Source organism: Cnephaeus nilssonii (genome assembly GCF_951640355.1).
Source record: "Cnephaeus nilssonii genome assembly, chromosome: 14".
NCBI classification, from domain to species: domain Eukaryota; kingdom Metazoa; phylum Chordata; class Mammalia; order Chiroptera; family Vespertilionidae; genus Cnephaeus; species Cnephaeus nilssonii.
In genome coordinates this window covers 47202686-47218433 of record NC_137085.1, presented here as the reverse complement: position 1 = coordinate 47218433, position 15748 = coordinate 47202686, and the positions used below count along the sequence as shown (strand labels likewise).

Here is a 15748-nt window from a genome sequence, read left to right as displayed (position 1 = left end):
GAGAATCAAGTTCAAAAGCACAATTACAGTAGCCCTGGCCAGTGCAGCCCAGTTGGTTGGAACCTCGTCCCATACACAGAAAGGTGGTGGGTTCAACTCCCAGTCAGGGCTTGATCCCCAGTTGGAGCTTGTGTGAGCGGTAACAGATTGATGTTTCTCTCTCTCTCTCTCTCTCTCTCTCTCTCTCTCTCATCAATAAGAACAAACAAACAAACAAACAAAAATAAAACCAAACAAACAATAAAACCATGTCCTCAGGTGAGGATTTAAAAAAAAAATAAGCCCAATGATAGTAAATACACAGAAGCAGCCAGCCTTCTGTGCCACTGAAGAGATGAAATGAGATGTTTGGCAAGGGAGTCAAAGTGTGTAGTTATTATTATTATTACTAGTAATAACTTGCTGGAAAGATAGGTGCCCTATACCTTGGTACAATGTACATTGAAAATGTATTTGATTTTTGAATATTCTCAATAAACACATTTACCTCTGAATGTATTAGTACCTGATTTTAGCCATATTAAAATTAGTATCTGATATTAGCCATAAAAAAATAAAGAAAATGGTCTCCACACCATCCCTGTTTTTCCCAGTGTAGTAGTATTTCCTGGTCTTGGATTTATATATATTCTTTAATTATTTAGTGTATTATTTCCTTTTTCTAACATAAATTCTTTAAATTTAAAAAGACATATTTCTAGATTAATATGATATTCTCCTCTAAAATAGCTACACTTTCTTCTTGATCCCATTCATTAACAGGAATCATTTAGAATGGTGTTGTTTTTTTTTAATGTTCTAACATGGTCAAGGTCAGGATAGGAAATCAACACAAGAAGTTTTTACATTAGCAAACAAAAACGTAAGAAAACATTCATTTCCATGAGTGATTTAAAAACTGAGAATGAGCATAATAATTATATTTATTATATTGGTTGCAGTAATTTCTAAATAAATATTTTAAAATGAATTAAGTACCAGCTAATATCTGGTAAATGAAAAAGTGTTAAGAATAGTGATACCCACCAAGAATGAGAATGCCGTAGAGTATGTTAGTGATGGTAGTGTATCTTTTGTTTGATTGCTTTTTTTATCCAATGAATAGTTTTCTTGTCTTTTCTGACTATAAAAATAAGTAGTCACTTAGAAAATTCAAACAAGGCAGAAAAATAAAAATGACTCTAAATCTCTCTATCCAGAGGAAACAACTGATGACATTTTGGTGTATATCTTTTAAAACAACTTTCTACAAAGATAAACACAATATTAAATTGCTACAATAACATTACCTATGCTGTTCTGTAACCTGAACACAGATGTATCATGTTTAATTTAATCAACCACGTAAGTGATGGACTCTCAGCTTTAAGATACACATCCTTAAATATACATCCATCCACACTTGATAAAGTACATCCTGGAAGAAACTGTTATGAGTAGAACGTCTAGCAGAGAGTACATAGATTTTAAATTTTAAACCATATGGCCAAAATACATTTCAGGAATATAGAAATTTACATTCTCAGTAATGGCGCTCATTGATTTCTCACAGCCTTTCCAATGTTTGATACTGTCAACATATATTTTTTTAGAATTTTGCTATTGACATTTCCCAGTTGTCAATTGCCTACTGACCCCTCTTACTACCTTCTTAATAGGGATGCTTATGTCTTCTTATATTTCAGAGCTAATTGTATATTGGGGATATTAAGTCATTATTATGTATGTTGAAAACATATGCCTAGCTTATCATTGCTTTTCAACTTCGTTTCAAGTATTAAAAATTTTTTGCCACAGGTATATTTTAAAATTTGAAGTAGTTCCCAGTACTTTCTGGATATAATGGCATACTTAAAAGGACTTCCCCCACCATATTTAAAAAGAAAATAGGGAGAGGATAAAGAAAAGAGGATGTATGGCTAAGCGTTTTGCAATTTATGAAAGTAGGAAAAACAGCAACTCAATGTATACCCTAATTAAATCACAAACAAACAACAACAAAAGAAAAAAGTCAAAAGTCTACCTGGTTAAGGAGGATTGAGTAATACATTTTTAAACTTATCTATTCTGGGGTGGGATTCAGTCAATACATGGAAAATGATTTCACTAATTCAGAAAATATTAAGTATTAGGTACTGTGCTAAGCTTTGATGCAGAGAGGAAAAAAAAAGAGAATGAATCCAAAAATAAAGTGAAATTGCCCTGCTCACAAAGAGCGCACAGACTGTAATACTCATGTTTGTACAAGGAGCTGAGGAAGACTAGGATCTCCTTCCTTCTTCATCCTATCTCATTCTACTTCAAAACCATAAGAAAAACAAGTAGTAAATGCTAAGAATCCTGATTTTTTGAAAAAAATGTTTCTTGTGATTTTAAGAAAACATATTGTTTCAGAGAGCCCCAAACTCCCTTCTTTTGCATCTGTGTTCACGGCTGTCTCCCTGCGAGGACACGTTGATGCCTTTGAGACACTGACTGGGCTATAATAACAACCTGTAATCGTATTTTATGCCAAGAAAATGTTTTCAAAACATCTGCACTATTTAACCAGCCAAGATGTTTCATGAAAAATATCTGTGAATGCCTCCATCAGGAGATACTCATTCATATGAAGTAGTGGTTAAAAATATTTGAAAACATTTAATCATCTTAACTCTGTGTGTGTTTTTTGAATGTGTGTGCACGAATGTGCATATGCTCATGTGTAACGCTGGTATTTTATAAACAACTAGAGGCCTGGTGCATGAAATTTGTGCACTCAGGGAAGGGGTAAGGGGGGGGGGGTGTCCCTCAGCCCGGCCTGCGCCCTCTCGCAGTCCAGAAGTCCTCAGGGATGTCCGACTGCTGTGGACATCCTTAGCACTCCCGCCACTGCCGCTGCGCTAACCAGCTGTGAACCCAGCTCGGCTTCTGGCTGAGCAACACTCCCCCTGTGGGAGCGCACTGACCACCAGGGGGCAGCTCCTGCATTAAGCATCTGCCCCTGGTGGTCAGTGCACATCATAGTGACCAGTTGTTCTGCCGTTTGGTCGATTTGCATATTAGCCTTTTATTATATAGGATTATGTTTTTATTATAATTCAATTTAATATACATACTATAATTGATTTTGTATAGGGGAATGGAAGACATTAAAGATAAGCGCTAAGAATCTCTCTATATATAAGGCTAATATGGTAAGTGTCTGACTGGTCACTATGATGTGCACTGACCAACAGGGGGCAGACACTCAGCACAGGAGCTGCCGAGCTGCAGTGACTTGGCAGTGGCGGTTCTTGGGTGACGCACCCCAAAACCAGAGAGGAGGGAGCCTGATTCCTCGCTGGGCCACACAATTCCACCTTCGGTCATGGGTTATGTTGTTGCTGGGGCACCGTGGGCCCCAAATCTCGTTTACTGCACACTTGCATTTGCGTTCCACACCCTGTACAACAGCAACCTTGCAGAGTGCCCTCTCGCACTCCGGGACACCTTGGGGGGTATCGGAGAGCCAATTTCGGGCTGATCTCCGCAGGCCAGGCCAAGGGACCCAACCTGGCGGAGGGACCCCGCTCACTCTGCAGACACTGGAAGGGACCATGGGAGACTGGCTCCAGAGTGTGTCTGGCCTGTCTTGCCCAGTCTCACCCCGCCGGCCACCTTCAAATTAATTTCCTTTCAATGTGCATGAATCCATGCACCGGGTCACTAGTTACTTTATAATCAGATAAATATTAATACTCTCTATTGTTTTAATAGATTTTAGAAATTATTTAAACTTTATTCTTCAGTCTTAACAAAGCATCAATATTTTCATTTTACATAATGAAAAAATGTGACTCCATGTGTTTAGGTGATTAAATCTCCCCAGTTAGTAAATATCTATAATAATAAAAGTATAATATGCTCATTAGACCAGACGTCTTTCTGGACGTCCTTCTGGACGAAGCTGGGACTGCGAGGGAAACCTGGGTCCCAGGTGCCTGCTGGCGGCCAGAGGGAAGCCCGGGTCCTGGGTGCCAGTGGGAAGCCAGTGCTGGCAGCTGGGGGAAGGAAGGCTTACTCTTGCACGAATTTCATGCATCAGGCCTCTAGTCAAAGATAAAACAAAGTCATTGCTTTTTCCACCACACTACAGCTGCCCCAATGCTGATGGCATTAGTGAGTTAGTTCCCAGTTATCTATGCATGAATCTAATGAGACCCTAGCCACTTACCATGCGCTCTTCTTGGGAAGCTTTGTATCACACTTGCCTTGGCACAATGTGGTAGGAGCAACATGGGTTTTGGAGTCAACTTCAACCCTGGGCTTGAATTCCAGCTTTGCTACATATTAGCTGTGCATATTTGGACTTAAACTCTGCCTGGTCTTCACCTAGGAACATTGGCAGTGAAAATACTTACAATGGAAATTTTTTGTGATATCTATGGCACATAGTAGGTGCTCAGTCACCCACAGTGACATTACCTGGTCTCTCCTAGGATGGCATCAAGAGATACAGAATGGGCCTGGCCAGTGTGTGTCAGTGGTTAGAATGTCATCCTGTGCACTGGAGGGTCACAGGTTCGATACTCGGTCAAGGGCACGTACCTGAATTGCAGGTTCCATTTGCTGGTTTCCATCTCCAGCCTTGGTGAGGGAGGCTACCAATGAATATGTCTCTCTCACATAGATGTTTCTCTCTCTCCTCTCCCTCTCTTTCCTTCTCCTCCCCTCCCCCCCCCCCAAAAAAAAACACAACAAAAAACAAAAAACCCATCCTCACTTGTCAGATGACAATTTTAAAAATGAGAGAGAGAGTTATAAAATGATTTTGGGAATGCAGGGTTATGGGTAATGGATCCCTGGACATAAAGGCAAGAGCCAATTGGAGAGTGTTTTAAGCGGTGTTAAACACCTGCGAAGAATTGATATTCGGCCATATAGTCATTTCTTTAACTCTGATCCTCAGATTCCCATATGTCCCAGGAGAAATTGTATTAAGAAAAAAGAAATGAGGCGCCTTGAGAACATGAGAAAATGTAGGAATGCATTTAGGCATTGATGAGCCTTTTTACAATGCTCAAAATGGATTTTCCTAATCGTTTTCTTTTTCCCCACCCTTTATAGCTGATGGCGTCTGTGTCTTTAAATGCCTACTCAACAGAGACACCGAGTGTTGCCGGGTGGGGAAGGAATCCGTCTTGATTACCCTGGGGTACAACAGTGCTCTGCTGAAGTTTGAGTCTTATGCTGGTAAGTTTTGTGCTTGTCATGACCCCCTGTCTTTTCTGAAAATGAATCTCCTCATTGGTTGACTTTCTGCTGTTACTGATTGGTTGGCTTTCAGCAGAATGTTTCCTGATGTGAGTTGTCCTAGATTAAAATAATGATATAAAACTGGTTCTGGGGCTTACCTGATACCAAGGCTGGAGCACAATCAGCCTTTTCCTAGACCATGAGAACGTTTTTATTCTCCCCCCTTTGGGTTCTCCTTCACCCAGAGCTGATTTTCCTTGAAGAGGAGGCTGTTTGCAGAAATGTGATTTCCCGTTTCAGAGCCAATCAGAATGATTTCATCCTATTTTTGTCTTTGAATCATTTGTCGAACATTTGTAGACTCTGGACAACAAATGTCAAGCAATAGAGAGGTAAACTAACGTGTAACTAGAGCCATTTTAAGAAAGGGCTAAAAGGCACCCTGGGGGATTTCCAGCCCAGTAAAGGCAATCAGGGTTAACAAGGCCAAGGGTCTACCTTTAATGGTCTGTCGTCGTTTCTCTAACTTAGATATAAAGTGTTCCATTTCGTGGTGTTAATCCACACAATACAAAGTACAGATTCTCCTCTGGGTAGTTAAAATGTCCGAAGTTGTTTCATATTATGGCAACTACTTACGATAAAGAAGTTAACCTGGTTTGTAGTTTCTGAACTGACTCAGAGTCAGCCAGAGAGAGCAAGTTGTTTTATCATATACCTCTTCATCTATTCATCATCCCCGGTGAGACACATTTCATTTTAAGAAAGAAATCGCCGGTAAAAGAACGGAGCGATTGTGCAGTAGGAAGACTGAATGGAAAACCTTTCTTCTAATGTGTTCACACTTGGAACACTTACTGTTCAAGGAAGTCATGCTGGTCAGCTCCACATAGAATGCATATTTCCACAGTGTCCGTGTTTCAGGCATATGGTACTGTTCAGAGTTGGTATGTAGAGTCTAAACAGGGTTAGGAATTTTATATTTTAGGGGCTCTCAAATTGAACTGCCTTCACTGTTTGGACAAAAACTTTTCTTTGAGTCTTTCTTTAAATTGTAGTGAAATAGAAATTTTGAGATTCCAGTAGACAAAGTCCAAAGATATTGGGATCCATTTTACTGCGCTGCTTCCAGCCCTCTAATTAAATAGCCTAGAATTCAGTGATGGGCAACCTTTTGAGCTTGGTGTGTCAAACTTCGCCAAAAAACTGAGCATAACTCGGGTAGTGTGTCACTTTGAGGAAAAAACATTATTTCGCAAATGTTTCATCCTCAGGAGCAGCAAATGTTTCATCCTTGGCATGCAGCCGCCTCAGCGGCCACGTGTCATCAGAAATGGCTACGCGTGTCAGTGCTGACACGCATGTCATAGGTTTGCCATCACTGGCCTAGATAGTCGTGAGGCCCAGAACCAACTCAGTATTGGGGGCCAACAACAGGAGCCTATTGGTCCTACACAAAGGCAAGTAATATCTGATGCCTTAGCTGACAAGGAGAGAGTGAACGGACCCTTTTCGTTACATTCCTTGATACAGAGATTTTGGACTTAGTAATGAAATTCAGGTTCAATGTGCTTTTGCCTAACTTAGAATACAAATGACTAAGGTTCTACTTAATGTGTTTATACCAAGCAAAAAAGCAAGAAGGGAACTTTTAAATAGGGAGCTTATAGGTGGGACTAATTCTGATATCGTGAATTCATTATTGGTTCAGTGTGTAACCTATGTTTCAGAAACGAGCACAGAGACCTTGGCTTACCTTGCTTTAGGACACTGGCTATAATTGATTAGTCTCCTTCGTTCTGTAAGAAGGAAAAATAATTGATACCAAGAATTTCAGACTCTGCTTGAGAATTTTCCCAAGGGTACCTTATACCACTTTCCTATTCTGGAGTTTGTGTCTTCCTTGATTTTGCTACGATTGAATCGCAGCACCATATGGATTCCAAGTACAGATGTTTGCAAATTAATGATCCTCCTTAGTTTAATTTAATAATAGTTTTCAAAAGCAACTAATGTCCCTAGGGAGTTGGTTGCTTGTCTGATTTTCCTGGCCCTAGAAACTGAACAAGCCAAGCAGCTGGTCCCTCATTCTGGATCTGTCAAAGAAGGTTGTAGTGCGAAGGACCGGAGTCCACAGCTACTTGGTCGTGTGGCAACTGAGGAACAAGCCGGCTGTGACTCGGTGGGTCCCAGAGGGCCCAGATCCCAGGTGGCAGGGGGATCCTGTCATTTGTCAGCTTGGGCATTGACAGAAAGCTATGTAGTGGTGTCACTGTACATCAGACACAATTGCTACATTTTTGAGATGTGCTCTGCTTTTCTGGAGTGAGATGATGTGGCATTTGAAATGTGAGCTGCAATTTTATATTTAGAAGTGAACAGCTGCCAATTTTCTAGAGCTTGGGTAAGAAAGAAAATCCAACTCTATTGGGAAGTTGACCAGTAGTGATAATTAGGCATCACTAGGAAAGGAATCATCAAATACCCAAATATACCTATAAGGAATATTTCTTTCCTTCCTCCTCTCTTTCTTCAGAATTGTGACTCAGTGCTCTCGAAGCCTGATTTGGTCACATGTCAAATAATCTCCAGTATTCTCAGAGACCACTGTGAAATCTGGCACATTAAATCTCACTGTATTTTAGAAGCAGTGGGAATCTTATATAATAAAAGTCTAATATGCTAAGTGTCCAGTTGTCCAGTTGTCCATTCAACCAATCAAAGCATAATATGCTAATGATATGCTAAGGCCGCTCAACCACTCGCTATGATGTGCACTGACCACCAGGGGGCAGACAGTTGACTAGTCGACCAGTCGCTATCATGTGCACTGACCACCAGGGGGCAGATGCTCCGAGCGGTAGGTTAGCTTGCTGCTGGGGTCCGGCCTATCAGGACTGAGTGAGATGGGCTGGACATGCCCTGGAGCCCTCCTGTGGTCCCTCCCAAGCCCTGATTGTGCATCGGTGCACAGGTTCTTCTGCCTGGCCTGTGTCCTCTCGCAATCTGGGACCCCTCAGGATTTTGGACAGCCGGTTTCAGCCCGATCCTGCAGGCCAGGCCAAGGGACCCCACTGGTGCACAAATTCATGCACTGGGCCTCTAGTAAACAAGAATATTCTCTTTTGTAACCACAGTAGAATTACCAAACTCAGGAATTTAGCATCTCTATAATATTTATATTTAATCTACAGTTCATAGTCCAGTTTCATAAATTATCCCAATAATGTCTTTTATAGCACTTTTCTCTCTCTAGTACTACATCTGGCCTCAGATCATGTATTGTGCTTAGCTGTCATATCTCTTCAGACTCTTTAATTTGGTTGAGTTCCTCACCCCTTTTTTTTTCTTTTGTGACATTAAGATATTTGGAGAAGAGGGATCAGTTATTTTTATAGAATATTCTCCAATTGGGGCTTTTCTAATATTTCCTTGTGAAAAGATTCAGGTTATGCATCCCCAGTCAGAAAACTACCTATCTGACATTGTGTCCTGCTCAGGATATCACCTCAGCAAGCACTGAGGTCTACCTACTCCTTGTTGGTAGTATGAGTTTTGGTCACCAGGTCAAGGCATTTTCTCTTTTCTCCACTATACAGTTACTGTGCTTTCCATGATAGATGTAAATAGTAAGGAGTCTGGGCCAAGGCACTTTGGTATCATGCAAATATCCTGTTCCTCATCAAATGGCCCAAACTTAGTATACATTTATTATCCATTGCTTTGGATGTGAAGTTGATTTTTTTTTGATATGTTAACATTGTATCCTGTAATAATCTTGCTAAGTCACTTAATTCTTGTAGGTTTTTTTTTATAGATTCCCTAGAATTTTCTACATAAATGATTGCATCATCTGTGATTAGAGACAGTTTTACATTTCCCTTTCCTAGCTATATTTGTTGTTGTTTGAGTGAGTGTGTGTGTGTGTGTGTGTGTGTGTGTGTGTGTGTGTGTGGTTTTTTTGTTGTTGTTACTGTTTTTTGCTTGTTGCACCAGCTAGACCTTCTAGTACAGTGTTGCAGAGAAGAAGTTAGAGCGGACCTCCTTACCTTGTTCATGATCTTGGGAAAAGCATTCAGTTTTCACTATTAGTTGTTGATGTTCTTTATCAGAGTGAGTGAAGTCCGTTATATTCCTAACTTGCTCATAGTTTCTATCTTGAATTGTATTTTAATGCAAGATAGAAACTCTATCTGAATCTATGAAGATGATTGAATTATTTATGTTTAGCCTATTAATATGATTAATTAAATTGACTGAGTTTTGAATGTTGAAACAACCTTGAATTTCTGAGTTAAACTTTGTCATGACATATGAGCTTTTTATATAGAGCTAAATTAGATTTGCTGGAATTTTATAAATATTTTTATGTCTATGCTTCTTAGGTATTGCTTTGTAGTTTTCTTAATGTCTTTGTCTGATTAGGGTATCAGAGTAATATTGGTCTTATAAAATAGGAGCATTTCCCCTAACCTTCTCTTTTGGTGAGTTCTTTGTAAAGAATTTGGCATCATTTCTTCTTTAAACATTTGTTAAAATTAACAACCAAATTCAAATGGATCTTGATTTTTTTTGTGTGTGAGAAGGTTTTAACTACAAAGTCAGTTTATTTAATACACATAAATCTATTTAATGTATCTTCTGTTTATTGAATGAGCTTTAATTGTCTTTCATGGAATTTATCTATTTCATCTAGGTTGTCAAATTAATTGCTATTAAGTCATTCATAATATTTCTTTATGTCAGTATGATCTGTAATAATGTTCTTTCTCTCATTTCTTATATGGATAATATATATTTTTATTAATTTCCTTAGAGGCTTATCAACTTTATTGATCCCTTCAATGAAACAGCTTTTTGGTTCATTCATTTTTCTCCATTTTCTGTCTTATTGATTCTTGCTTTTATCTTTATTTTCTTCCTTCTCATTACTTTGATTCTCTGATTACTATTTTCTCTTTAACTTTTTAAATATATATTTTTTTACTGATTTCAGAGAGGAGGGCAGTGGGAGAGATAGAAACATTAATGATGAAAGAAAATCATGAATTGGCTGCCTCCTGCACTCCCCCTATTGGGGATCATGCCTGCAGCCCAGGCATGTGCCAGACCAGAAATCGAACCATGACCTCCTCGTTCACAGGTTGACACTCAGCCACTGAACCACACTGGTCATGCTTCTATTTAACTTTTTAAGGAAGAGGCTTAAATAATTAATTTGAGTCCTTTCTTTTTCTAATACATGCTATACAGTTCTTTCTGTATACTGTTCTAGCTGCATCCCATAAATTTGGTATATTGTGTTTTCCTTGCCCTACAGTTCAAAATAATTTGTATTGTTATTTGTTCTTTGGCCTATGATTATTTTTTGATCCATGAATTATTTAGAATTATATTGTTTAATTTTGAAACACTTGGAGATTTTCCAGATCACTTTCTGTATTTTTATTGAACTCCTCTGTGATGTGAATGAAAATGTGGTTTGTATGATATCAGTGGTTTCAAATTTGTTGGAGATTGTTTTATGGCTCACAACATGGTATATCTTGGTGAATGTTCCATATGCACTTGAAAAGAATATGTGTTCTATTATTATTGTGTGAACTATTCTCTCAATATCAGGTCAAGTTGATTGATCTTTAATGATTCTTGGTCTACTTGTTTATCAATTTTTTGAGAGAGGAGATTTGAAATTACCGACTATAACTGGATTTTGTCTGTTGTAGTTGTTTATGACCCTTTGAGATATGAAAGTTGATATTCTATTGAGTATATGTGAGGTTATGCTTCAGATAATGACTCAAGGAAGCGAACAGTGAGGATCCAAGTTTCTAGTAGCTGTTTTTCAATTTTTTTTCTTTTATGAGGAAAACTCATACTTGAGTCAAACCCAGCTGGAGCATGCCTGCTCCTGCCTTCCTGCTCTCAGCATTTATTACAGTAACCATATTTTCTGGTTCCTATTTCCTGTTGAATAGTCTATTTGCATACTACTGAAATACATATGGGATCAAACCTGCAACCTTTTGGCGTATGGGACGACGCTCCAACCATCTGAGGTACCCTGTCAGGGCACACCCTATTCTTCTTTTAAATGCTTTCAAATGCTTTATCTTGCTGGGGCATGTCAAAGGGACTTATATCATATAATAGGTTTACACAAAAGAAAGTATTTAAACATCTTTAAAATATTTAAGTTTATTCATAAACAATCACTGTGTTTGGTGATGATGTGGGGGAAATAGGTAGGCATTATTATACATCCCTGTGGAGAGTAAATTGTAACAGTCTATAGAGGGCACCTTGGCATTATATTTCAAAATTAACCTGGGCCCATCATTTGATCTCATTTTTAGTGATTTAACCCACAAACATACTCCTAACTAGGAGAAATGAAATGTAATAAAATATTAACATTGACTCATTGTAACAGTAAATACTGAAAACAACCAAAATGTCCATCATTAGGCTATTGGTGATTTGGAATACCTGCAGATGTTTAAAATATATATACTTTGTTACCAGCCAAGAGCCTCCCTCCCCAATTCTTCCCACCTTCTCTTTATGAGAAGACTCCCTATGGTTCCCAGGTAAGGTAGTGATGCTCCAAACCAAGTTGGTTCTTATAAAATTGGATATTTTGGTGTGTCCTTATGGAGTCATGGACCATATAGGAAGAGGCAGTATCTTAAATTAAACCCATCTCAGGGAAGGGAACTCTTTTAAAACAATTTATTGATGAGAAAAAATGTTGGGCTGTCCATTTAAACAATTGCCAGATCTATTGGGATGTGTAGTCAATTGCAGTCTTACATTAAAATTGAGTTAAAATCTGTTGCTAGTAGCCTGAAATTCAGAAACCATTCCTCTACTGAAATAACTTGCAAGAGGTCTATGTCCAGGCCAGTTTGCAAATTTCACAGTATACCTGAAGCGTTATACTCAAACTCTTTATAAACAAGTAGTATTATAGAGTAAAGTATCCATATTCCGCAGCAAGAATAGTAACATGGGTAAAGGTTTTTCTGTAGGAAAAAATTTAAGATGACAAAACATCTCTGGTGATCAGTGTGCTAATGAAATATATTCCCAAGAACTCACAGATACAATATTGGTACCCATAGTCTGTGCATGCCACTGTCCATCACACAGATATGTGGATGAGGAGCGAGGGGAGGGGGGCAAAATGGTGCTTCCAGAAGTCCCCAGAATGGAGAACTGAAACAATATTTGTCTAGAAATGCCTGTAGTTCTAATATCTTGATCACCACCACCTTTCAACTGTGCTGGGTCCAGAAATTGGTTAACCCTTTTTCATTTCTACTAGCACACCTATATATAGATACTGCTTAGGGCTTAAGGATTCCCTTCACATCAAGCTAAAATCTTCCTTTCTCTTTTTTCTGTATTTTATTTTAAAAATATGTTTTCATTTATTTTTTTTGGAGAGAGAGAGAGAGGAAGGGTGAGGGATAGAGAGATAGAAATACCAATGAGAGAGAAACATCATCAATCAGCTGCCTCCTACATGCCCCCTACTGGGGATTGAGCTCACAACCTGAGCATGTGCTCTGACTGGGAATCAAACCAGTGACCTCTTGGTTCCTGGGTTGACACTCAATCACTGAGCAACACAGGCCGGGCTTTCTGTCTTTTAAATTCTCACACAGTTAGTTAGGCCAGAGTTCTTCACCAGTGACTCTATTGACATTTTAGGCGGGATAGTTCTTTTTGGTGGGGCTGTCCTTCACTGTAGGATGCCTAGCAGCCCCTCTGGCCTCCACTCACTAGATGTCAATAGCTCACCCTTCCCAGCTGTGACAACCAAATGTCTCCAAACATTGCCAAAAGTTCCTTGAGGGGGCGGGAGGGGGCAAAATCAGCCCTCATTGAGAACATTAACTTGCCAACCTTTAGAGGTTTCTATGGGTTTGACTGCTGGAAATAAGGAGGGAAATTAAGGTTCAACAAATAAGCTGCATTCTGTTCTTCTTTTTTTCTTTTATTTCCATCACTTATTTGACCAAGAACCACAGTCTGCAAGCTGTGGCCAGAGGGATGACTTTACCAGAAGGTGAATTACATTTATTTAGCTCCAAGGCCTTAAGACTAGGTTGTATACTCTCCACTGGTTTCTTCACCATTCCCTCTACTTTCTAAAGATGCACACACTTGGCTCGCTTCACCTGTTTACATAACCTGTCTGACCAGGAAGGATTTGAGTGTGCCACCTCTTTCTCCATGTGTGTGCTCATGGCGCATACTGCAGAGCCACCAAGGACCACGTAACACTTTGTCCAAACCAAGATAAACAAAAACAAAAGCCTTCCTTAAGACATTTTTCTTTCATCTGCCAGGAAGTTATCATGAAATACCGGTTCTGTTAGAAAACAAGACAATTTACTGCTGTTCGGTAAAGAATTGTAGTAAATAAGTCTTTGATGCTTTTGATAGATAATGTAGCCCCACAGCTGTGCATTGCACATCCAGTACATCCATGCATGGCAGCCTTGCATGTTTAAGGTAAGTAAGGTCTGTGTTCCATAGGAAAACCTGGATTTAGACTTTGCCAGGAATGTCATTAAATTATCTGAGTGTAGAGAGATCATTAAGACAACAGGGCAGATCCCAGTGAGAGCACGATCGCCGTTATCTTGTACTTCCTGTGGTTGAAGGAAAACAACTGCTTTTTCTAATAGGTAGGTGTTCCAACTCAGACCCTGTCCCGAGCCAGTCTTGGGGGTAGGAAGGCTAAAACTCAAGGAGGGGTGGTTGAGGGGGAGAAGGAAATAAAAGCAGAGGAGACTCTTATATGGTGGTGACATTAAGAAATAATTGAGAATTTCTGTGACTGCTGGAACCTTCTTGCCTACACAGAACTGGTCCTAGGAGACTGTTCTTAATTTTGAAAGCTACTTCTCTCGTTCCTGATGAACATACCCTAGCCAGGGTTCTTAAGAGAGATGATCCCTTCATTGTTATATTCCGAATTCAACATTCATTTATCACTGTTTATCTTTTCTTCATTTTTTTAAGTTTGTTTATACAATAAATGTTTTTGAGAACCTACTATGAGCTTGCGCTATTAGAAATCCCTCTTCTCGTGGAGAGACCATTTTCTAAATGTCATAACTATGTATGGTGCCAGATGGGTGCTAAAGTTATCATGGTGATCACTTCATAAGGTGTATAAGTATTGATTATGCCATATGCCTGAAAACTACATGTTCTGCCCAGGCCAGTGTGACTCAGTTGGTTGAGCATCGTCCCATGTGCCTGTAGGTCGCTCGTTTGATTCCCAGTCAGGGCACATGTCCGGGTTGCTGCAGTAGGGGGCATGCAAGAGGCAACCGATTGATGTTTCTCTCTCACATCTATTTGTTTATCTCCCTAAAATAAAAAACACACACAACATATTTTTTAAAAATACACATCCCGATTTCTTATTACTCTCAGTATATCATTTCATTGAAACCTTAACAAAATTGGATATTGTAGGTTTTACTAATTCAGTTGTTCTAAAAAAGTAGTACATCATTTGGAAGTTTGCATTTCATTGCTTTCTGTGGTTGTGAAATTGAGGGGGCGGTTTTGTTAGCATCCCAGAATTTGATCTTGGGACGCAGGGTGGCATCATATCTCTGCCTTTGTGAGACCATCTACTCTGGCAGTGGCCGTCTTCATGGCTGCTCATGGATAGTCATTCTGCTTTCCCTTCTAGTCACATGATAGGATTCTACTTCCCTACTCCATTGAAGTTAGGTGTGGACATAAGACTTGCTTTGGGCAATGCGTGTGAGTGAGAATGATGTCATTCCAGCCTGAAGGCTTCACAAGCCTGGGACTCACCATGTTTCTTGCAGCCACAATCCCGGGAACCTTCTAGCTGGGGTCCTTTGGTGAGGATAACAGGAAGCAAAGCCCTGCGCTGAGCCATAGTGGACATGTAGCATAAATGAGAAGCAATGTTGTTCCAAGCTACTGAGACCTGGTGATTGTACGTTAGGAAGCATAACCTGCTGTCCCCTCTGATTCAGCCGGTCTGGCCCGTCTGCCTTCCTGCATTGCTGGGCCTTCACGCCAGCGTCCAGGGCCACTTCAGCACCCAGAACACCCAGCAGACCTGACAGTCAAGTGCACTTCCAAACAAGGAAGGAGGGTGGTGGTACTTATGCATAATTCGTTCAGTTCCAGGCAACAAAGTGGGTGACAACACTGTGCCATCTGCCAGCTCAAATTATTTTTGTCATCTCAGATTAAAAATTGTTCTAATATTCAGCTGGGAAATGACTTAATGCGGATTGGCTTCGGGCAACTTCTTAAAAACTGCTCTTCCTTCACCACAGGCCCATTAACGTTAATAAAAATAAAGCGAACACTTATTGATCGTTCATTGTGCTTCAGGGACCGTGCCAACAGAATCTCCTTTATTTTTCCTGGCAACGTGATGAGGCCGGTGCTGTCATCACCTTCGGGTGACAGAGGAAGAAACTGCGGCTCAGGGTGAATGTCCCTTGTCCAGGCCATTCAC

General features: G+C 39.8%; 1 protein-coding gene across 2 annotated transcripts in view; it reads left to right on the top strand.

Annotated features, from left to right (window-relative positions):
* Positions 1-15748, top strand: part of LOC307111330 (histone-arginine methyltransferase CARM1-like) — a 223134-nt gene that overhangs the window by 83646 nt on the left and 123740 nt on the right. For both annotated transcript variants that reach the window (XM_079791136.1, XM_079791137.1), the window contains exon 2: positions 5089-5214. In XM_079791136.1, coding sequence (XP_079647262.1) covers positions 5089-5214 — 126 coding nt within the window. The remainder of the gene's footprint in view (positions 1-5088; positions 5215-15748) is intronic.